The 23,844-nt window shown below is 52.5% G+C and overlaps 1 protein-coding gene across 2 annotated transcripts in view; it reads left to right on the forward strand.

Moving 5' to 3' along the window:
• The window catches only part of LOC140362564 (FERM, ARHGEF and pleckstrin domain-containing protein 1-like), a 73,836-nt gene that overhangs the window by 42,294 nt on the left and 7,698 nt on the right, over positions 1-23,844 (forward strand). The window contains exons 6-24 of one of the 2 annotated variants that reach the window (XM_072448658.1): positions 1,814-1,911; positions 3,749-3,863; positions 6,222-6,369; positions 7,239-7,334; positions 7,408-7,574; positions 7,641-7,709; positions 7,831-7,906; positions 10,026-10,203; positions 16,397-16,581; positions 16,647-16,733; positions 18,069-18,202; positions 18,870-18,951; positions 19,021-19,082; positions 19,988-20,163; positions 20,949-21,079; positions 21,943-22,011; positions 22,371-22,460; positions 22,535-22,617; positions 22,959-23,068. In XM_072448658.1, the coding sequence (XP_072304759.1) occupies positions 1,814-1,911; positions 3,749-3,863; positions 6,222-6,369; positions 7,239-7,334; positions 7,408-7,574; positions 7,641-7,709; positions 7,831-7,906; positions 10,026-10,203; positions 16,397-16,581; positions 16,647-16,733; positions 18,069-18,202; positions 18,870-18,951; positions 19,021-19,082; positions 19,988-20,163; positions 20,949-21,079; positions 21,943-22,011; positions 22,371-22,460; positions 22,535-22,617; positions 22,959-23,068 (2,156 nt within the window). Of the gene's footprint in view, positions 1-1,813; positions 1,912-3,748; positions 3,864-6,221; positions 6,370-7,238; positions 7,335-7,407; positions 7,575-7,640; positions 7,710-7,830; positions 7,907-10,025; positions 10,204-16,396; positions 16,582-16,643; positions 16,734-18,068; positions 18,203-18,869; positions 18,952-19,020; positions 19,083-19,987; positions 20,164-20,948; positions 21,080-21,942; positions 22,012-22,370; positions 22,461-22,534; positions 22,618-22,958; positions 23,069-23,844 lie in introns of both variants that reach the window. The other variant, XM_072448650.1, reaches the window with a different exon arrangement.

A 23,844-nucleotide genomic window follows, 5' to 3' on the forward strand; every position in this document is an offset into this window, starting at 1 on the left:
TGGGTTCTTGTGGGTTCCTGTGGGGTTTCTCTGGGTTCCTGTGGGTTCTTTTGGGTTCCTGTGGATCCACGACGCGTCTTTAATTAAAGACCCGGTGTTTTAACGATGGTTTGGCCTCAGACTTTCCGCCGTGTGCAGGAAAAGCTCTTTTCAAAAGCCGTTTTTACACATCTTCATGTCCTTGGTCAATGTGGGAAGCAAAGCTGTAAAAATATTTGTGGAGCTTTAAATATGACGAGGAGAGCAGCAAAAAGACGATGAATGCTCATGTTATTACAGGAGTAAAATCACGAGGAACCAAAATGACAGCTGAAACAAAAGATTGATTTGACCACTTGATGTTCTCCCATGATGCTTTAGTTCTTGCACCACTTGAAACATGTCACAAACAGGAAGTTATGTCCGCAGTGTAAGACAAAGTGAACATAGTGTCCTCCTGCCTCAGCTGGACACGGCTCGGTCCAGGCAGCACACACGTCGCCTCAAACTAACGCCCGTCTCCGTGGTTACATAGTCTCTAATATATAAGAGTGAGAGCTTGACACGTGTAGTGAATGATCTCTTCTTTTGCAGGTATCTGTTTGTTAGACGCATGTAGTGAACGATCTCCTTTGCAGGGATCTGTTAGACTCGCGTAGTGAATTATCTCCTTCTTTGCAGGTATCTGTTTGTTAGACTCTTGTAGTGAATGATCTCCTTCTTTGCAGGTATCTGTTTGTTAGACTCGTGTAGTGAATGATCTCCTTCTTTGCAGGTATCTGTTTGTTAGACTCGTGTAGTGAATGATCTCCTTCTTTGCAGGTATCTGTTTGTTAGACTCGTGTAGTGAATGATCTCCTTCTTTGCAGGTATCTGTTTGTTAGACGCGCGTAGTGAACAATCTCTTCTTTTGCAGGTATCTGTTTGTTAGACGCATGTAGTGAACGATCTCCTTCTTTGCAGGTATCTGTTTGTTAGACTCGTGTAGTGAATGATCTTCTTTGCAGGTATCTGTTTGTTATACACGTGTAGTGAACGATCTCCTTCTTCGCAGGTATCTGTTTGTTAGACACGTGTAGTGAACGATCTCCTTCTTTGCAGGTATCTGTTTGTTAGACGCGCGTAGTGAACAATCTCCTTCTTTGCAGGTATCTGTTTGTTAGACACGTGTAGTGAATGATCTCTTCCTTTGCAGGTATCTGTTTGTTAGACTCGTGTAGTGAATTATCTCTTCCTTTGCAGGTATCTGTTTGTTAGACGCGTGTAGTGAATGATCTCTTCCTTTGCAGGTATCTGTTTGTTAGACGCGCGTAGTGAACAATCTCCTTCTTTGCAGGTATATGTTTGTTAGACTCTTGTAGTGAATGATCTCCTCCTTTGCAGGTATCTGTTTGTTAGACTCGTGTAGTGAATGATCTCCTTCTTTGCAGGTATCTGTTAGACTCGTGTAGTGAATGATCTCATTTGCAGGTATCTGTTTGTTAGACTCGTGTAGTGAATGATCATCTTTGCAGGTATCTGTTTGTTAGACTCGTATAGTGAATGATCTCCTTCTTTGCAGGTATCTGTTTGTTAGACTCGTGTAGTGAATGATCTTCTTTGCAGGTATCTGTTTGTTAGACTTGTGTAGTGAATGATCTTCTTTGCAGGTATCTGTTTGTTAGACTCGTGTAGTGAATGATCTCCTTCTTTGCAGGTATCTGTTTGTTAGACTCGTGTAGTGAATGATCTCCTTTGCAGGTATCTGTTTGTTAGAAACGTGTAGAGAACGATCTCCTTCTTTGCAGGTATCTGTTTGTTAGACACTTGTAGTGAACGATCTCCTTCTTTGCAGGTATCTGTTTGCGCTGCAGGTGAAGCGGGACCTGGCGTGTGGTCACCTGGTGTGTAACGACACCAGCGCAGCGCTCATGGTCTCACACATCATCCAATGTAAGTGCTGAACCTGACACTTTATTCAGACACTATCCATGTATTTATGCATTAGAGACACTATCCATGTATTTATGCATTAGAGACACTATCCATGTATTTATGCATTAGAGACACTATCCATGTATTTATGCATTAGAGACACTATCCATGTATTTATGCTTTAGAGACACTATCCATGTATTTATGCATTAGAGACACTATCCATGTATTTATGCATTAGAGACACTATCCACGTATTTATGCCTTATGATCATCACAATAAATGTTGAGGATTTCATTTTAAATCATGAGATTCATCAGTTCTTTTGGTCCATGTGTTAAACTGGCTTTGTATTTTGTCCTAGAAATACCTGGCTCCACCTTTACACAGCCATTATCTTCAGCACCTGTCCCTGTTAGGGGGTGGAGCCTGTCCCTGTTAGGGGGAGGAGTTAGGGGGTGGAGCCTGTCCCCGTTAGGGGGTGGAGCCTGTCCCTGTTAGGGGGAGGAGCCTGTCCCCGTTAGGGGGTGGAGCCTGTTCCAGTGACTTTGGGCTTTTCAAACGTGGGTTTATGAGAACAGTGTGACCCAAACTGCAGAAGTGACCCCTCTGGTGCAGAGTGACCCCTCTGGTGCAGAGTGACCCCTCTGGTGCAGAGTGACCCCTCTGGTGCAGAAGTGACCCCTCTGGTGTAGAGTGACCCCTCTGGTGCAGAGTGACCCCTCTGGTGCAGAAGTGACCCCTCTGGTGTAGAGTGACCCCTCTGGTGTAGAGTGACCCCTCTGGTGTAGAGTGACCCCTCTGGTGCAGAGTGACCCCTCTGGTGCAGAGTGACCCCTCTGGTGCAGAGTGACCCCTCTGGTGCAGAAGTGACCCCTCTGGTGTAGAGTGACCCCTCTGGTGCAGAGTGACCCCTCTGGTGCAGAAGTGACCCCTCTGGTGTAGAGTGACCCCTCTGGTGCAGAAGTGACCCCTCTGGTGTAGAGTGACCCCTCTGGTGTAGAGTGACCCCTCTGGTGCAGAGTGACCCCTCTGGTGCAGAAGTGACCCCTCTGGTGTAGAGTGACCCCTCTGGTGTAGAGTGACCCCTCTGGTGCAGAGTGACCCCTCTGGTGCAGAGTGACCCCTCTGGTGCAGAAGTGACCCCTCTGGTGTAGAGTGACCCCTCTGGTGCAGAGTGACCCCTCTGGTGCAGAAGTGACCCCTCTGGTGTAGAGTGACCCCTCTGGTGCAGAAGTGACCCCTCTGGTGTAGAGTGACCCCTCTGGTGTAGAGTGACCCCTCTGGTGCAGAGTGACCCCTCTGGTGCAGAGTGACCCCTCTGGTGCAGAAGTGACCCCTCTGGTGCAGAGTGACCCCTCTGGTGTAGAGTGACCCCTCTGGTGTAGAGTGACCCCTCTGGTGCAGAGTGACCCCTCTGGTGTAGAGTGACCCCTCTGGTGCAGAAGTGACCCCTCTGGTGCAGAGTGACCCCTCTGGTGTAGAGTGACCCCTCTGGTGCAGAGTGACCCCTCTGGTGTAGAGTGACCCCTCTGGTGTAGAGTGACCCCTCTGGTGCAGAAGTGACCCCTCTGGTGCAGAAGTGACCCCTCTGGTGTAGAGTGACCCCTCTGGTGCAGAAGTGACCCCTCTGGTGCAGAAGTGACCCCTCTGGTGTAGAGTGACCCCTCTGGTGCAGAAGTGACCCCTCTGGTGCAGAGTGACCCGTGCCCCGCAGACATTGGCAGGTGCGCGCCGACGTCCCATATGTGTGCATCGCCATAGTAACCACGCTGCCGCCGGCGCAGCATGTGCGGCTCAGACTGAACAGAGTATGGCCTTGACACTGACCCTCTCCCTCTCTCTCTCTCTCAGCGGAGATCGGTGACTTCGATGAGACACAAAGCTGGCAGCATCTCCTCCACAATAAATATCTTCCGGACCAGGACGCCATACGGGACAAGATCATGGAGTGTCACCGCAAACACACGTGAGTGTCCTCCACACCTTACAGCGCGAGTGTCCGCCACGCCTTACAGAGCGCACGTGAGTGTCTGCCACGCCTTACAGAGCGCGCGTGAGTGTCTGCCACGCCTTACAGAGCGCGCGTGAGTGTCTGCCACGCCTTACAGAGCGCACGTGAGTGTCTGCCACGCCTTACAGAGCGCGCGTGAGTGTCTGCCACGCCTTACAGAGCGCACGTGAGTGTCTGCCACGCCTTACAGAGCGCACGTGAGTGTCTGCCACGCCTTACAGAGCGCACGTGAGTGTCTGCCACGCCTTACAGAGCGCACGTGAGTGTCTGCCACGCCTTACAGAGCGCACGTGAGTGTCTGCCACGCCTTACAGAGCGCGCGTGAGTGTCTGCCACGCCTTACAGAGCGCACGTGAGTGTCTGCCACGCCTTACAGAGCGCACGTGAGTGTCTGCCACGCCTTACAGAGCGCACGTGAGTGTCTGCCACGCCTTACAGAGCGCACGTGAGTGTCTGCCACGCCTTACAGAGCGCGCGTGAGTGTCTGCCACGCCTTACAGAGCGCACGTGAGTGTCTGCCACGCCTTACAGAGCGCACGTGAGTGTCTGCCACGCCTTACAGAGCGCACGTGAGTGTCTGCCACGCCTTACAGAGCGCACGTGAGTGTCTGCCACGCCTTACAGAGCGACTTTTATTGAATGCAATTGTTACATCTTTCGTCCACACCACCAGCACAAAAACACAGACACTGTTGTGTCTGTGTTTTGGACGTGTCCAGTTCCAAGCTAAAGCCTCTGGAGGAAAGAACTCGACACTATTTCATCTCGAGGCTCCACAAGTGAATCAGTCTGACTTTTCTTGGATCCTCCATTAATAAACTGGCCTAAAGCGTGAAAAACTAACATATGATTCCTGTCATCACAAGAGAGTCTGGCCCGGCTTCTCTGACGTCCGTTCCAAAATAAACAGCTACAGACGCAACGGAGCCGCAACCCAAATGTTTTCAGCTTGTTATAGAAATAATGCATTAGGGGTATTTTGGGGTAATAAAGATAGCCGTGTTTGCTAAAGCTTTGCACGGTGGAACACGAGGCTAATCTGGAACATTCTGAGGAGTGGGAGGAGTTCACACTTCACACTCCAGCTCACATCCGCCCGCGGCTCCCACTCATATTTATCTGTTTACGTTAACACAAACACAAATATGTCCGCGCCCGTCTCACCCCTCCATCCATTTCCTGCCAAGATGTTTATCGCCATAGTAACCACACGTTTAACTCGGCCTGCTCCACTGGCTCGTGCTCAAATCTCACTCTGCCGCGATCACAACATGCTACAATGATACCATCAGAAGTAAAAGAATGATAAAAATGCAACGGAAAGTACTTTTTGACCCTTTTGAAATATTACCCATGAGCGCGTTTCATTGTCGTGCAGTTTCATCTGTGATTTTCACTCGGCTTTTGTGTTTGCGACGTGTCAGTGTTAAAATCATGAAATGTATTTGTTTCATTTAAGTTCAACTATCAGATACAATTCTTTTCTTTTTTGACGTAAACGTTCCAAAAATGAGTAAGAAACAAATGTAAGAAAATATTTACATTTTATAGTAGAGCTTGCCACTTTTCCCCGTCACATTTGGCTTTCTGTTTATTGCCCTCTCCTGTCATCAGCATCTTTACAACCAGAGCACTCGTGTTGTGTTTGCCCCTCTGTGGCCTTGGTGGCCGTCCCGCTGTGAACCACAAAGAGCGGCCCACGGGAAGGAAGTGGCTCATTCAGCCGCACATACAGGAAACAGGAAGCCATTTTCACATTTACTGAGGAAACACGCTGCTTTTTTAGCTTATTTTTTCACCCTGTAATCTGATTCTTCTGTGATTGTTATGAGCAGACATGATTGATATGTTTACAGCCACTTTCATCTCAAACTGTTTCAGTGCCCATGGCAACGATCAATATATGAATTAACATTTAAATTCACAATATTAGTTTTGAATATATTGATTCATGATGGTTGTCTACTCTTGGATGTATTTTATGTTTTTAGGTAATACAATGGTCTGGATACATTATTTCATTTTAAAATGTCCAGATAAAATATGTCATTATCCACACGGCACTAATAATTACTTGAATAAGAACATATTATCTTGACTGGAGAAGATTAGGCTCAAGTAAAATCATAAATCAATGAAATGAGTTGAATCTATAACTTCTTATTTTACGAGTAAACATAGTTGTTACACTTAAAGAGCTTTAGTCTTTTTTAGTGTCTAGTCTTCTGTTCTTCTTCACCAGTCCAAACGGCTCGAGTGTTTGCTGCCTTTTATTTCATTTCCTATAAATGTTTGAATGTATTGTTTCCACAGCGGGCAGACGCCAGCGGAATCGGACTACCAACTGCTGGAGATCGCCCGGCGTTTGGAGATGTACGGCATCCGCCTGCACCCTGCCAAGGACCGAGAAGGGACCAAACTGAGCCTGTCTGTGGCCCACACCGGGGTGCTGGTGTTCCAGGTCACTGCACACTCTTATACAGTACAGGAGGAGTGCGGGAGGGAGTGCGGGAGGGAGTGCGGGAGGGAGTGCGGGAGGGAGTGCGGGAGGGAGTGCGGGAGGGAGTGTGGGAGGAGTGCGGGAGGGAGTGTGGGAGGAGTGCGGGAGGGAGTGCGGGAGGGAGTGCGGGAGGGAGTGTGGGAGGAGTGCGGGAGGGAGTGCGGGAGGGAGTGCGGGAGGGAGTGCGGGAGGGAGTGTGGGAGGAGTGCGGGAGGGAGTGCGGGAGGGAGTGCGGGAGGGAGTGCGGGAGGGAGTGCGGGAGGGAGTGCGGGAGGGAGTGTGGGAGGAGTGCGGGAGGGAGTGCGGGAGGGAGTGCGGGAGGGAGTGCGGGAGGGAGTGCGGGAGGGAGTGCGGGAGGGAGTGCGGGAGGGAGTGCGGGAGGGAGTGCGGGAGGGGTGCGGGAGGGAGTGCGGGAGGGAGTGCGGGAGGGAGTGCGGGAGGGAGTGCGGGAGGGAGTGTGGGAGGGGTGCGGGAGGGAGTGCGGGAGGGAGTGCGGGAGGGGTGCGGGAGGGAGTGCGGGAGGGAGTGTGGGAGGGAGTGTGGGAGGGGTGCGGGAGGGAGTGCGGGAGGGAGTACTCTTAAGACAAGAGGAGGTACAGTGTTGTTATCCTGCTCCTCTTACTCTTAAATATAATGTTAGTAATACTTGAGTATGTAGTACTTTTACTGCAGCTCAAAGACAGTTTGGACAGTGGAGCGAGGGTCAAAGCAGAGTCCAGGCTGTTCTAACGAGCTCTGACCACAGTGACCTCTGACCACAGTGACCTCATCATCTCAGGTGCAGGTGAATCCAGCCCGAGCACGTTTGCTAATGTCCGTCTTCTCTTTAGGGTTACCTGAAAATAAATGCATTCAATTGGTCCAGGATTCGCAAACTGAGCTTCAAACGCAAAAGGTTTCTTATCAAGCTGAGAGCAGACCCCGCCGTAAGTCCAGCCACGCCCGGGTACTCCCCACAGAGTTCACCATATTTCACAAATGTTTCTGTTTTTGATGCAGCAAAACGCGCACCACGACACTCTGGAGTTCGCCATGGCCAGTCGGGACTGCTGTAAGATCTTCTGGAAGATCTGTGTCGAATACCACGCTTTCTTCAGACTTTTTGAGGAGCCAAAACCCAAACCTAAAGCCATTCTTTTCACCAGGGGCTCGTCCTTCCGCTTCAGGTAAAATCAAGCTCATTTTGTTTCTTTTTTCATGGTTTGTTTCTCAATGTTCTTCTGTTTCTGCAGCGGTCGAACCCAAAAGCAGATCATTGATTATGTCAAAGACTCGGAGGTTAAGAAGGTCCCGTTTGAAAGGTAAACAGCATTTTTGGGATCATTCTCATTTCCCATAATGCCGCCTGCGTCGTAACCAGCTCGTGCGATGGACCCAAACCGGTCAGTTTGTTTCTGACCACAGCTGTTTGTCTCGCCTCAGGAAGCACAGTAAGATCCTGTCCAACAGCGGCGGACCCTCGCAGTCGTCCTCGTTCAGGTCTCAAGCGCCACGAGAGGTAATAACGCTCAAACAGCAACAGGTGGTGCCAGATCAACCTGTTTTACCTGTTTTACCTGTTTTACCTGTTTTACCTGTTTTACCTGTTTTACCTGTTTTACCTGTTCTTGTGCCTCCCTGAACCAGCTTCACCGCCGCAGAGCCTCTCCTGCTTTTATCATATACTTATATCATATACATGTACTGCAGTACAGTGGGACTGCAGTACAGAGGGACTGTGGGACTGCAGTACAGTGGGACTGTGGGACTGCAGTACAGTGGGACTGCAGTACAGAGGGACTGTGGGACTGCAGTACAGTGGGACTGTGGGACTGCAGTACAGTGGGACTGTGGGACTGCAGTACAGTGGGACTGCAGTACAGTGGGACTGCAGTACAGTGGGACTGCAGTACAGAGGGACTGCAGTACAGTGGGACTGTGGGACTGCAGTACAGTGGGACTGCAGTACAGAGGGACTGCAGTACAGAGGGACTGCAGTACAGAGGGACTGCAGTACAGTGGGACTGTGGGACTGCAGTACAGTGGGACTGTGGGACTGCAGTACAGAGGGACTGCAGTACAGAGGGACTGCAGTACAGAGGGACTGCAGTACAGTGGGACTGCAGTCAGTACAGTGGGACTGCAGTGGGACTGCACTACAGAGGGACTGCAGTACAGTGGGACTGCTGTACAGTGGGACTGCAGTACAGAGGGACTGCAGTACAGAGGGACTGCAGTACAGAGGGACTGCAGTACAGTGGGACTGCAGTACAGTGGGACTGTGGGACTGCAGTACAGTGGGACTGTGGGACTGCAGTACAGTGGGACTGTGGGACTGCAGTACAGTGGGACTGTGTGACTGCAGTACAGTGGGACTGTGGGACTGCAGTACAGAGGGACTGCAGTACAGAGGGACTGCAGTACAAAGGGACTGCAGTACAGAGGGACTGCAGTACAGAGGGACTGCAGTACAGAGGGACTGCAGTACAGAGGGACTGCAGTACAGAGGGACTGCAGTCTGTACAGTGGGACTGCAGTACAGAGGGACTGCAGTCAGTACAGTGGGACTGCAGTACAGAGGGACTGCAGTACAGTGGGACTGCTGTACAGAGGGACTGCAGTACAGAGGGACTGCAGTACAGAGGGACTGCACTACAGTGGGACTGCACTACAGAGGGACTGCAGTACAGTGGGACTGCTGTACAGTGGGACTGCAGTACAGAGGGACTGCAGTACAGAGGGACTGCAGTACAGTGGGACTGCAGTACAGTGGGACTGTGGGACTGTGGGACTGCAGTACAGTGGGACTGTGGGACTGCAGTACAGTGGGACTGCTGTACAGAGGGACTGCTGTACAGAGGGACTGCAGTACAGAGGGACTGCAGTACAGAGGGACTGCAGTACAGAGGGACTGCACTACAGAGAGACTGCAGTACAGTGGGACTGCTGTACAGTGGGACTGCAGTACAGAGGGACTGCAGTACAGAGGGACTGCAGTACAGAGGGACTGCAGTACAGTGGGACTGCAGTACAGTGGGACTGCAGTACAGTGGGACTGTGGGACTGCAGTACAGTGGGACTGTGGGACTGCAGTACAGTGGGACTGCTGTACAGAGGGACTGCAGTACAGAGGGACTGCAGTACAGAGGGACTGCACTACAGTGGGACTGCACTACAGAGAGACTGCAGTACAGTGGGACTGCTGTACAGTGGGACTGCAGTACAGAGGGACTGCAGTACAGAGGGACTGCAGTACAGAGGGACTGCAGTACAGTGGGACTGCAGTACAGTGGGACTGTGGGACTGCAGTACAGTGGGACTGCAGTACAGAGGGACTGCAGTACAGAGGGACTGCACTACAGTGGGACTGCACTACAGAGAGACTGCAGTACAGTGGGACTGCTGTACAGTGGGACTGCAGTACAGAGGGACTGCAGTACAGAGGGACTGCAGTACAGAGGGACTGCAGTACAGTGGGACTGCAGTACAGTGGGACTGTGGGACTGCAGTACAGTGGGACTGCAGTACAGTGGGACTGTGGGACTGCAGTACAGTGGGACTGCAGTACAGTGGGACTGTGGGACTGCAGTACAGTGGGACTGCAGTACTCCAGGTTGTAGTGACTTGTGTCTCTGCAGAGCGCCGTGTTCGTCCAGCTGCCGGACCAGACGGACTCCACCAGGACGTCCCATCTCAACGGCAGCCAGCAGATCGCAGTGACCAACAACAATGGATTCCACGACTTCTTGGCCCCGTCCAAACCAGCGAATCACCGCGGCAACGGGTCGTCGCCGGACCAGCACCTCCTTAACCCAGGTCCATCCTGCAGGGCTAACAAAGGCAGCAGCTCCTCTATCCCTTACATAGACTGCAGCGACATAGACAGCGAATGTGACGTGAAGAAGAGCAGTCGGGCCACTAGGGGGCACTGCCACGAGGACTTTAACACGCAGCAGAGCACAGGGCAGGTCGCCGGGCTTTTTGGCACGGTAAATGGGTTCTACCATACTAATCACCAGGGTTTGATGAGAAGCAGTGGTCAGTCGCCGAGCGCGTTTGTCCACGAGCTTCCAGGTGACGAGGATGAGGATGAGGTGGTCCCGAACGGCAGCTCGTTCCACGGCCGCGTCCCTCTCCACAGCACATTGTTGGACGAGATTTTCCAAGGGAGAGATATTAGGGGCGTGGCGCTCGGTCGTCCGCTCGGGTCCGGGACGCGTAGCCAGTGCTCCAGCCCCGTCATCAGCAGCTTCCACCCGCGCACCGGCTCACTAAGCCACCAGCCGCCCTCGCCTCCACGCTGGGATGACGGCGGCCATTACTTTAGCAAACGCCCTGGGGAAACGCCAAGCCTCCCACAACCCTTTACCCCGCCCCCGCTGCCACAACTTAACCATTACGGCAGCTATTCGCCAATCCTGTCCAATCGGCCGCGTAAGGCGCTTAACAATAACAACATGCGTAACCGCTCCGACACCGACCCGTTCATTCTTAGCCAGCTGACCTCCACACCGGTCAACACGCAACATATCATGACCCGAACCCCGAATTCTGCCCCGGTGGAACGCAAAACGCTGACCAATGGGAATCACAAGGGGAACCTCAGGGTACCGGGTCAGGCCCGATCCAATACGGTCCAGCGCATGTTCGGTCGCCAGGGGAAACCGCCAAACGATAACAACAACCAACCCGTTCAGATGATAGACGGGTCGACCAGCAGCGGTTCAGACACGAGCGACGGCGACTCGGACACGGGCAGCAGCGTGTACAGTCAGCCGCTTATGTACGGGAACCCGGGTGCGGTCAGCTCCGGCCACTCGGTCAGCTCAAACGGCATCAGCTCGTCGCCGGTGGTAAATAGTAAGTTCTCCTTTGCGAGTATGCAGTGTGAGGAGGGCGAGGAAGAGGAGGGAGAGGGAGGAGAGGAAGAGGAGGAGGAGGGCTGTTACAGGTTCAATGAGGAGGACATGGGAGGTCAGTTGTTCAGTTGTTGAAGGATCGAGCTAAGGTCACTTTGTCCAGTAGGTTTGATCATGGACTAGAATGTGTTTTAAAAATACTAGCCAGATTATTTTATTTCAGATACAATTTCCACTGTTTGAGTCGATAGTGTTTTGTTCACTTTATAATCATAATCCAGCCACTTGTGCCATAACAGAAGTCTGTACATTGTGTAGATGTTGGCAATTAATACCATTTTGAATGGAGGAAAATAAGTTTGTAGTTTAGATATTTATGATCACTTTTAGTACTCGTAAAGTTTTCTAATGTAGCTTTTTGACTTTTGTAACTGTTGATGTATTTGATGTCTTGTAAAGGAAAGGCTTTCATTGCTGGAGTTGGAATGTTGAGGCAGTTTGTGGTTCAGAGTTGGTCCGTTTGTTGAACCTGATCCTTGTTCTGCTGCTGCTCTTGGAAGAGAAGGCGTGTCCCTGAGAGGACCTTTGTGCTGCACAATACTTAACTATGGGCTAGCAGCTAGCAAACAAAGAACATGGAACATGAGGCTAGCTAGCCGCTAGCCTCATGTTCCATGTTCTTTGTCTTGTAGCTTTCTGTTGTGGGCAAAGCCACGTTTTATACTTCCAGGAACAAAACGATGCGTCTCGTACGTTTGAAAGGCTCAAGCTGTGTTTCTATATTAACCACCTTTTATTTTCTGTCGTTTTATTTGTTTTTCACACAAAAGTTTAACTTCACGATGGGACGTCCTGTGGACACTGTGCCCAGTCTCGGCATGTGCTTTGCTCGGCCTTCACTTGCTAAACACTCGACACAGTTTGTGTTTTCACCCGTTAATAATCAGTGTTTTTTGCGATGCAGGTTTAGACTGACATGTGAAAATGTGACATTGTAAATGAAACACTAGGAATGTGTTTTATGTGTCTTGAAGCGCACATTTCTTCTCTTGTACGACTTGTATGTATGGTCACTGCTTCCTGCTGCTTTCCACACGCACTGAAGCATGTCGCTGGTCAAACTGCTAACACCAGATCTGCTTCTCTAAATGCATGTTATAAACTGTTGTCTCTTTCTTTTCACACTTTGTATTGACTCAAATGGCTTCTCAAACTTGCAAAATACTAGTGTGTTTAGCAGATTGTTCCACCATGTCTTTGCACTTGTATGATTTTGGATTGGAAAGCTGTCATGTTTGACATGTCATGTTCAAGGTTCCAAACAGAAGACGAGCGTTGGAAAGGCCTTGTTCTGCTTCTTCTGTTTGTTCTGCTTCTTCTGTTTGTTCTGCTTCTTCTGTTTGTTCTGCTTCTTCTGTTTGTTCTGCTTCTTCTGTTTGTTCTGCTTCTTCTGTTTGTTCTGCTTCTTCTGTTTGTTCTGCTTCTTCTGTTTGTTCTGCTTCTTCTGTGGTGTGAGCCTCAAACATGATCACGCTGTTCGGACTGAGAATGTGAATGTTGATGCGGCACGTTTCATTTTGCCAGCGCTCGTTTAACACGGCAATGTTCTTCTTTTCAAACACTTTCTGTCTCTTCTTTTCTCATCTGTGAAACTGTGAGACCTAGAATCAATAAAGCAACGTGAAATCCAGCTTTGGTTATGACCAGATTGTGTTTTCACCTCCATCGCCCCCTGTGTGTGGGAGTGTGTGTCGCCCTGTGTGTGGGAGTGTGTATCGCCCTCTGTGTGTGGGAGTGTGTATCGCCCTCTGTGTGTGGGAGTGTGTGTCGCCCTGTGTGTGGGAGTGTGTATCGCCCTCTGTGTGTGGGAGTGTGTATCGCCCCCTGTGTGTGGGAGTGTGTATCGCCCTCTGTGTGTGGGAGTGTGTATCGCCCTCTGTGTGTGGGAGTGTGTATCGCCCCCTGTGTGTGGGAGTGTGTATCGCCCTCTGTGTGTGGGAGTGTGTATCGCCCCCTGTGTGTGGGAGTGTGTATCGCCCTGTGTGTGGGAGTGTGTGTCGCCCTGTGTGTGGGAGTGTGTGTCGCCCTGTGTGTGGGAGTGTGTGTCGCCCTGTGTGTGGGAGTGTGTGTCGCCCTGTGTGTGGGAGTGTGTATCGCCCCCTGTGTGTGGGAGTGTGTATCGCCCTGTGTGTGGGAGTGTGTATCGCCCCCTGTGTGTGGGAGTGTGTATCGCCCTGTGTGTGGGAGTGTGTGTCGCCCCCTGTGTGTGGGAGTGTGTGTCGCCCTGTGTGTGGGAGTGTGTGTCGCCCTGTGTGTGGGAGTGTGTATCGCCCCCTGTGTGTGGGAGTGTGTATCGCCCCCTGTGTGTGGGAGTGTGTATCGCCCCCTGTGTGTGGGAGTGTGTATCGCCCTGTGTGTGGGAGTGTGTGTCGCCCTGTGTGTGGGAGTGTGTGTCGCCCTGTGTGTGGGAGTGTGTGTCGCCCTGTGTGTGGGAGTGTGTGTCGCCCTGTGTGTGGGAGTGTGTATCGCCCCCTGTGTGTGGGAGTGTGTATCGCCCTGTGTGTGGGAGTGTGTATCGCCCCCTGTGTGTGGGAGTGTGTATCGCCCTGTGTGTGTGGGAGTGTGTATCGCCCTGTGTGTGTGGGAGTGTGTATCGCCCCCTGTGTGTGGGAGTGTGTATCGCCCTCTGTGTGTGGGAGTGTGTATCGCCCTGTGTGTGGGAGTGTGTGTTGCCCCCTGTGTGTGGGAGTGTGTATCGCCCTCTGTGTGTGGGAGTGTGTATCGCCCTGTGTGTGGGAGTGTGTATCGCCCTGTGTGTGGGAGTGTGTGTTGCCCCCTGTGTGTGGGAGTGTGTATCGCCCCCTGTGTGTGGGAGTGTGTATCGCCCTGTGTGTGGGAGTGTGTATCGCCCTCTGTGTGTGGGAGTGTGTATCGCCCTCTGTGTGTGGGAGTGTGTATCGCCCTGTGTGTGGGAGTGTGTATCGCCCCCTGTGTGTGGGAGTGTGTGTCGCCCCCTGTGTGTGGGAGTGTGTATCGCCCTCTGTGTGTGGGAGTGTGTATCGCCCCCTGTGTGTGGGAGTGTGTGTCGCCCTGTGTGTGGGAGTGTGTATCGCCCTCTGTGTGTGGGAGTGTGTATCGCCCCCTGTGTGTGGGAGTGTGTGTCGCCCTGTGTGTGGGAGTGTGTATCGCCCTGTGTGTGGGAGTGTGTATCGCCCTCTGTGTGTGGGAGTGTGTATCGCCCTGTGTGTGGGAGTGTGTGTCGCCCTGTGTGTGGGAGTGTGTGTCGCCCTGTGTGTGGGAGTGTGTGTCGCCCTGTGTGTGGGAGTGTGTATCGCCCTCTGTGTGTGGGAGTGTGTATCGCCCTGTGTGTGGGAGTGTGTGTCGCCCTGTGTGTGGGAGTGTGTGTCGCCCTGTGTGTGGGAGTGTGTGTCGCCCTCTGTGTGGGAGTGTGTATCGCCCCCTGTGTGTGGGAGTGTGTATCGCCCCCTGTGTGTGGGAGTGTGTATCGCCCCCTGTGTGTGGGAGTGTGTATCGCCCCCTGTGTGTGGGAGTGTGTATCGCCCCCTGTGTGTGGGAGTGTGTATCGCCCCCTGTGTGTGGGAGTGTGTATCGCCCTGTGTGTGGGAGTGTGTGTCGCCCTGTGTGTGGGAGTGTGTGTCGCCCTGTGTGTGGGAGTGTGTGTCGCCCTGTGTGTGGGAGTGTGTATCGCCCCCTGTGTGTGGGAGTGTGTATCGCCCTGTGTGTGGGAGTGTGGATCGCCCCCTCTGTGTGTGGGAGTGTGTATCGCCCCCTGTGTGTGGGAGTGTGTATCGCCCCCTGTGTGTGGGAGTGTGTATCGCCCCCTGTGTGTGGGAGTGTGTATCGCCCCCTGTGTGTGGGAGTGTGTATCGCCCCCTGTGTGTGGGAGTGTGTATCGCCCTGTGTGTGGGAGTGTGTATCGCCCTCTGTGTGTGGGAGTGTGTGTCGCCCTGTGTGTGGGAGTGTGTGTCGCCCTGTGTGTGGGAGTGTGTATCGCCCCCTGTGTGTGGGAGTGTGTGTCGCCCTGTGTGTGGGAGTGTGTATCGCCCCCTGTGTGTGGGAGTGTGTATCGCCCTGTGTGTGGGAGTGTGTATCGCCCTCTGTGTGTGGGAGTGTGTATCGCCCTGTGTGTGGTTGCGCGTCGCCCTGTGTGGTAGTGTAGTGTAGACGTGGTTGTGCGTGTGCTGCACAGGGGCGTTCGTAGTCTTCTTCGCGGGTGAGTTTCTTCGTAGCCCCCCTGACAGATCACAGGTTTTACCCTTGATGCCGTGGGGTGTGTAACTGTGGACTCTGTGGAAAGAAGGGCAAGTATGAAGTTCTACTCTAGTACTTTGTAGCCCGTCTTGTAGTGTTGGTAGAAGTAGCTTCTATAATCGTTTGTCTCATTTAAATGTTCATAACACATTGACTCTCGAGACGTGAGTCGCCTCAAACGCTCTTTAAAATATAAATGTGCATTTGTACATTTAGTAGAATCTCTAAAATCCACTTTATATCATTAGTACGTTATATTCACCTTTTGGCTCTGGGCAGTGAACGTCCATAAAGCAACAGTTACTATGACTTCATTTCATAACCAAAAACTCCAGACGTTTAAAGGAGACGTATGATGCTTTTTCATGTACTTTGTAATAAAATATATCATAAATTATCATTTTACATTTTTGTTCATTCAAACTGTAATATTGATCTAGAGCCCTGCCTCCTCAGAGTGACATTTCCCTGTAGCAGCAGCAGATTGTCTTTCATGTGTTTGTCACATGTGTCACATGACGCATGTGACACATGTGTCATGTGATCATCTAAACTCAAGAGTCTAAGTACAGGGATGTGGGCGGAGCCTCAGTTACAGGACAAACCAGGAGGAGTCACTGTTGTCACAAGGTTTAAAGATCATTAAAGATCATTAAAGATGATCTGCACTATATGTCTCCTTTAAACAAATCTGTTCTTTTTTCACCTTCAGATTAACAGAACTAAAACCTTCTTTCACTTCATTACTTCCACTTTGGCTCAACACTAATGTCCTAATCTAATATATCACATTTTCCTCTTGACCGGTGGTACTCTGTCAGCTCTTTTCTCCCTCTGGCCGGTGTTTTCCTCATGTCCTTTCCTTCTCTCTCCTCCAGGTTCAGAAGACTCTCCCCTGGGAAGCCCCCATGTGGCCGTTAACGGCACTGCCCCGGTGAACGGGCAGGACGTGGGTTCTGCCCCTCAGAGTCCGGATGGTGGGCAGCTGTCCCCTCTGACCAGTCCACTGCTCATGGACGCCGGCTACGTCCGCAACGAGGATGAGGAGGAGGCCCGGAGGAAGGTGTGGCTGCGCTGACCGCCGGCGTTATTAAGGTTTAGACTAAAGTCTTGTTGTTTGTCCAGAAGTTTCCAACAGACAAGGCGTACTTCATCGCCAAAGAGCTGCTGACCACAGAGCGGACCTACCTCAAGGACCTGCAGGTGGTGACCAAGGTAACCACGCCTCTGAAACTGGCCCCTGGCCCCGCCTTCACAGTAGTCACTGTGCCATTTACAATCACGCCACAGACCCACAGCCTGAGGGCCCGCCACAGACCCAGGGCCTAAGGGCCCGGCACAGACCCACAGGCTGAGGGCCCGGCACAGACCCACAGCCTGAGGGCCCGGCACAGACCCACAGCCTGAGGGCCCGCCACAGACCCAGGGCCTGAGGGCCCGCCACAGACCCAGGGCCTGAGGGCCCGGCACAGACCCACAGCCTGAGGGCCCACCACAGACCCAGGGCCTGAGGGCCCGGCACAGACCCACAGGCTGAGGGCCCGGCACAGACCCAGGGCCTGAGGGCCCGCCACAGACCCAGGGCCTGAGGGCCCGGCACAGACCCACAGCCTGAGGGCCCGGCACAGACCCACAGCCTGAGGGCCCGCCACAGACCCAGGGCCTGAGGGCCCGCCACAGACCCAGGGCCTGAGGGCCCGGCACAGACCCACAGCCTGAGGGCCCACCACAGACCCAGGGCCTGAGGGCCCGGCACAGACCCACAGGCTGAGGGCCCGGCACAGACCCAGGGCCTGAGGGCCCGCCACAGACCCAGGGCCTGAGGGCCCGGCACAGACCCACAGCCTGAGGGCCCACCACAGACCCAGGGCCTGAGGGCCCGGCACAGACCCACAGGCTGAGGGCCCGGCACAGACCCAGGGCCTGAGGGCCTGGCACAGACCCACAGGCTGAGGGCCCGCCACAGACCCAGGGCCTGAGGGCCCGGCACAGACCCACAGGCTGAGGGCCCGGCACAGACCCAGGGCCTGAGGGCCTGGCACAGACCCACAGGCTGAGGGCCCGCCACAGACCCAGGGCCTGAGGGCCCGGCACAGACCCACAGGCTGAGGGCCCGGCACAGACCCTCGCTGGGCTCAGCTGGCGTCTCGTCTTTACATTATTATGGCCATATAATTCATAAGCGTCAGTTGTGCCTCTGTGAGATGTTTCCATTGTCTTTAGCATGAGATGAACTCCTCCAACATCTGCATTTTTACAGAGACCCTTGACCTTTGACCCCACAGTGCTGTTGTGCAGCGCACAGACCGTCTCACATGGAAACCTTCTGTCCTTGGACTCGGCTGTGGTTTTTGTCTCCAGCGTGAGACAAAAGCTGTTTAAACCTCTTTGTTCTCTCACATCTTCACGTGAACATCTTCAGCGCCGTGTCGTCTGCTAACCCTAACCCTCTGCTGAAGTCAAATGTTCAAAAACACCATGTTTGACTTTTATCTGTAGCTGCCGTTTCTGTCCTAATTGAGTTTTAATGTGCTTGTTCGTCTGCTTCAGTCCTTCCAGAAGGCAGTTGCGAGCGATGAGGCGTTCTCAACTTCAGTCAAGAACCTCATTTTGTCCAGCTACGAGCCGGTCTACAAGTTCCACGAGGGCTTTTTGAAGGAGGTGGAGCAAAGGCTGGCACAGTGGTTTGTCACATTGACTTTGAATATTAAGAATGTCTTTATTCTGAGTGGGACAGTGTGTTCAGGAGCAGCAGCTGATTCAACGGCTTTGACACAAACACAGCCTCTTGTGTTGACATGTGGCGAGGCCCATCGTTGTGTGGCGAGGCCCATCGTTGTGTAACCGTTGGCTTCGCTCACTCATGTTTGCTCTTCAGGGACTCGCTCTCTTTTGAGGCCGATAACTGACCTTTGTGGACGTTGACATCAGTATTTTATGATTTCTGTCGTCCACAAATTGTAGTAAAAAGCTTAAATGAGCTTTTTAAAACAGTTTTTATCTGGAAGGCATGATTCACATGTGATGAGGATAAAAAGCCCTTATTGTCTAGCTCGACTTTTCATAAAGATAAATCTATTGTCTAAACTATGACTAAAACAAAGATTTCAGATGAAAATGACGGGAAATAGATTTGTAATTATCCTGAAACTGAATTCTCATCATTGTTTGATGCTTTCTGAAAAAATGTATGGTTTTGTTAAGAGACATAAGAGAGTTACTTTTAGCACTGCACTGACATCTACTGGCCACCACACGTAACTGCAATGTCTTTGTGTGTCTGTTGTGTGTGTGTGTGTGTGTCTGTCTGTCGTGTCTGTCTGTTGTGTGTGTTTTGTGTGTGTGTGTCAGGGAGGGTCGATCCAACGCCCACATTAAAGGAGACTACCAGAGGATCGGAGACATTCTTTTTAAAAATATTCAGGGCTTACGGGTAAGTTCTTTCACTGTTCTTTTGTTAAAACAATACTACAAATGTGTCTTGTGTGTGTCTTGTGTGCAGCAGCTCAGCGTACACCTCCAGAAACATCCTGAATGCCTGGTTGAACTGGAGAAGCTGTGCAGGTGGGTGTCACCTTTCTGCTTCTGCTTTTTATGTTTTACGCCTCTCCACAGATCTGACCTGTAACTTAGACACCCTTGTGCAAGTGCAGACACTTAAAGCAGTAAAAGGTTTAATGTAAGGCCTTAAAAGCTTTACATTCTGCGAGATAAAGTTGAATTTAATGAATTATAAGTGGAATGCTCTTCATTTACATGTAGTTTTATGATTAAATTCTCTCATAAGTTTGATGTTTGTCTTGGATTTGTAATTATACTACATTAAAATATTCAAAAAAGAGTCGCAGAAATAATAAATAATGATATTTTTAATGGGTTTGTCTTTATTATTGCATCCTTTTTTGTTGTATTGTTTTTGGAAAGTTTTTGGAATGTTTATATTTAACAAAAAACAAAACAAAATACAAAAAACAATATAAAAGGATTAAACTTGAGCTAAAACCATTAAGACTTTAAAGGTTTGGAGGCGTGCGGTCAGTTTTCCCCTCACTTCTGCTGCTGAAGCATGTCTTTGAGTGACCTCTACAGGCTGCTGAGCAGTACTGCAGGAAGCTTTGTTCTTCTCCTGCCGCTGCTCAGTCTGTGTTCGTGTTCAGAGGCTCCGCCCTCTAACATTAGCTCTAACTGAGCATGTGCAGAGGAGAAGAGAAGCCACAGCTCCTGGAGACAGGTCTTGGAGCACAGGCTCCGCTGTCGTTTCTAATGCTCAGACATTAGAAAGGATTTGAACAACATGGAATGAAAATGTAATGAATTTGTTGGTGAGCTTATTCAGCACTATGTTAGGGATTAGGGCTGTAGCTCAGTAGGTGTTTGTCCTGCACACGGGAGGCCTGGGTTCCTCCTTGCATGTTAGATTTCTTTTGATCGTGCACCTTTAACTGAGTCTAACGTGATTGAAATCGTAGGTCGGTGCGTAAAGTGGAGGCGCTGTGTCGAGAGTTTGAGCAGCAGCGAGTTTGTTACCTTCCCTTCAACGTGTTCCTCCTGAGGCCGCTCCACCGCCTCCTCCACTACAAGCTCATCCTGGAGCGACTCTGCAAGCACTACGCTCCCACCCACGAGGACTTCAGGGACTGCAGAGGTGAGCGCCCGACACGCAGCCGACACGCAGCCGACACGCACCCGACACGCAGCCGACACGCAGCCGACACGCACCCGACACGCAGCCGACACGCACCCGACACGCAGCCGACATGCAGCCGACACGCACCCGACACGCAGCCGACACGCACCCGACACGCAGCCGACACGCAGCCGACACGCACCCGACACGCAGCCGACACGCACCCGACACGCAGCCGACACGCACCCGACACGCAGCCGACACGCAGCCGACACGCACCCGACACGCAGCCGACACGCAGCCGACACGCACCCGACACGCAGCCGACATGCAGCCGACATGCAGCCGACACGCACCCGACACGCAGCCGACACGCAGCCGACACGCACCCGACACGCAGCCGACACGCAGCCGACACGCACCCGACACGCAGCCGACACGCAGCCGACACGCAGCCGACACGCACCCGACACGCACCCGACACGCAGCCGACACGCACCCGACACGCAGCCGACATGCAGCCGACACGCACCCGACACGCAGCCGACACGCACCCGACACGCAGCCGACCTGCAGCCGACACGCACCCGACACGCAGCCGACCTGCAGCCGACACGCAGCCGACCTGCAGCCGACACGCAGCCGACACGCAGCCGACACGCAGCCGACACGCAGCCGACCTGCAGCCGACACGCACCCGACACACACCCGACACGCAGCCGACACGCAGCCGACACGCAGCCGACACGCAGCCGACACGCAGCCGACATTATTATAACGTCTTTGTTTCTGACCCACTGCAGCGGCTCTGGCAGAAATCTCCGAAATGGTTTTGCAACTTCAGGGAACCATGATGAAGATGGAGAACTTCCAGAAGCTTCTGGAGCTGAGGAAAGACCTGACGGGCATCGAAAACCTGGCCATACCTGGAAGAGTAAGAGTTCACATAGTGACTAAACCAGGACTAAACCAGGACTAAACCAGGTCTAAACCAGGACTAAACCAGGACTAAACCAGGACTAAACCAGGACTAAACCAGGTCTAAACCAGGACTAAACCAGGACTAAACCAGGTCTAAACCAGGACTAAACCAGGTCTAAACCAGGACTAAACCAGGACTAAACCAGGTCTAAACCAGGACTAAACCAGGTCTAAACCAGGACTAAACCAGGTCTAAACCAGGTCTAAACCAGGACTAAACCAGGACTAAACCAGGACTAAACCAGGACTAAACCAGGTCTAAACCAGGACTAAACCAGGACTAAACCAGGACTAAACCAGGTCTAAACCAGGACTAAACCAGGTCTAAACCAGGACTAAACCAGGTCTAAACCAGGTCTAAACCAGGACTAAACCAGGACTAAACCAGGACTAAACCAGGACTAAACCAGGACTAAACCAGGACTAAACCAGGACTAAACCAGGACTACACTTTGTGTTTGTGAACTAATCAAACTTAACTTTGTATTAATGATTTCATAATGTGCAGACGCCTCACATTAAACTGTGTCACTTTTCCATGACTTTCTTGTCCAATGAAAATGCTTTGTGTGGAATATCCCGCAGTGTGGCATTAACCTCATTACAGACCCTTTTATCAGATAAGAGATCCTTGTTTGGGGCGTCTCCTGCTCGTCTCCATGGAGATGGGTCGGTTTAATGCCATTTTCTGCAATGTTCTGATCCAAATTTAAAGTTGTAAAGATTTTGGAAACATGTTTTGAAGTGTTATGATTGGGTAAAGATTGGTCACGTGACACGTTGTATATCAGATGTTGTTCTGTGCTTGACCTGCAGGAGTTCATCCGCCTGGGCTGCCTCAGCAAACTGTCGGGGAAAGGTCTGCAACAGCGGATGTTCTTCCTGGTACGGAACATCCCTCTGTCCTCCCCCTCATTCTCCCCTCTTTCCCCTCTTCCCCCTCCTCCCCCTCATTCTCCCCTCGTCCCCCTCCTTCTCCCCTCGTCCTACTCGTCCCCCTCCTTCTCCCCTCGTCCTCCTCGTCCCCCTCCTTCTCCCCTTGTCCTACTCGTCCCCCTCCTTCTCCCCTCGTCCCCCTCCTTCTCTCGTCCCCCTCCCTCCCCGTCCTTCTCCCCTCGTCCTCCTCGTCCCCCTCCTCCCCTCGTCCTCCTCGTCCCCCTCCTCCCCTCGTCCTCCTCGTCCCCCTCCGACAGCAGGGACATGTTGGTTGTCCCGAGGCTCTCACTCCTTCTTCTCGTCCTCAGTTCAGTGACTGCTTGTTGTACACAAGTCGTGGGATGACGGCGGCCAATCAGTTCAAAGTGCACGGACAGCTGCCCCTCTTCGGGATGACGGTACGCCCGAGCCCCCCCCCGGGCCCCCGTGTTGGTGGTGTTGGTCTCACCTTGTTTTCCCTGTGCTCTGTCAGGTCCGGAAGAGCGAGGAGGAATGGGGCGTGGCACACTCCTTCACGCTGCTCGGGCAGAGACAGTCTGTGGTGGCGGCGGCGAGGTACGACACCATGTGACCTTCACCATAAACCATCACAACACGTGAATGATGAATGTGACTCTGAAATATGAATATAGGTGGTATTCATCTGCACGGCTCGGGTCTGGAGTGTTGTCACTTTACTTTAGATTTAGATGATTTAGATTCTTTACATTATTGTTTGAATGATTCAAACATGAGCTACACGATCACTTCCTCTTTTGACATTGTAGGAATTAAACAAATGACTTTATAAACTCGATAAAAGTGTCGGAGTAAAAAATGCCTGGTCTGTTTGACATGTCACGTGGACTTCTGCATTTGCTCCGTTACCATGGAAACGGTGCTTGTGTTTCCTGCAGCTGTGCGTCTGAGATGGAGCGATGGCTGGAGGACCTCAGGATGGCCTCAGACCTGGCAGAACAGGGCAGCGGAGGGGCCTCGGACCTGCTCTGCACGGGGCCCGCCGACAGTAAGCACTGGACATGACCCCGACCCATACCCGACCCAGACCCGACCCATACCCGACCCATACCCGACCCAGACCCGACCCATACCCGACCCATACCCGACCCAGACCCGACCCAGACCCGACCCATACCCGACCCATACCCGACCCAGACCTGACCCAGACCCGACCCATACCCGACCCATACCCGACCCATACCCGACCCAGACCTGACCCAGACCCGACCCATACCCGACCTGACCCATACCCGACCCAGACCGACCAAGACCCGACCCAGACCCTACCCAGACCCGACCCATACCCGACCCATACCCGACCCATACCCGACCCAGACCTGACCCAGACCCGACCCATACCCGACCCATACCCGACCCATACCTGACCCATACCCGACCCATACCCGACCCAGACCTGACCCAGACCCGACCCATACCCGACCCATACCCGACCCAGACCTGACCCAGACCCGACCCATACCCAACCCATACCCGACCCATACCCGACCCAGACCGACCAAGACCCGACCCAGAACCGACCCAGACCCGACCCAGACCGACCAAGACCCGACCCAGACCCGACCCAGACCTGACCCAGACCTGACCCATACCCGACCCATACCCGACCCATACCTGACCCAGACCGACCCATACCCGACCCATACCCGACCCATACCCGACCCAGACCCGACCCATACCCGACCCATACCCGACCCATACCCGACCCATACCCGACCCAGACCCGACCCATACCCGACCCAGACCCGACCCATACCCGACCCA

This window comes from Eucyclogobius newberryi, unplaced genomic scaffold, assembly GCF_026437365.1.
Source record: "Eucyclogobius newberryi isolate DKJ021-1_F unplaced genomic scaffold, fEucNew1.0.hap1 SCAF_1, whole genome shotgun sequence".
Lineage (NCBI taxonomy): Eukaryota > Metazoa > Chordata > Actinopteri > Gobiiformes > Gobiidae > Eucyclogobius > Eucyclogobius newberryi.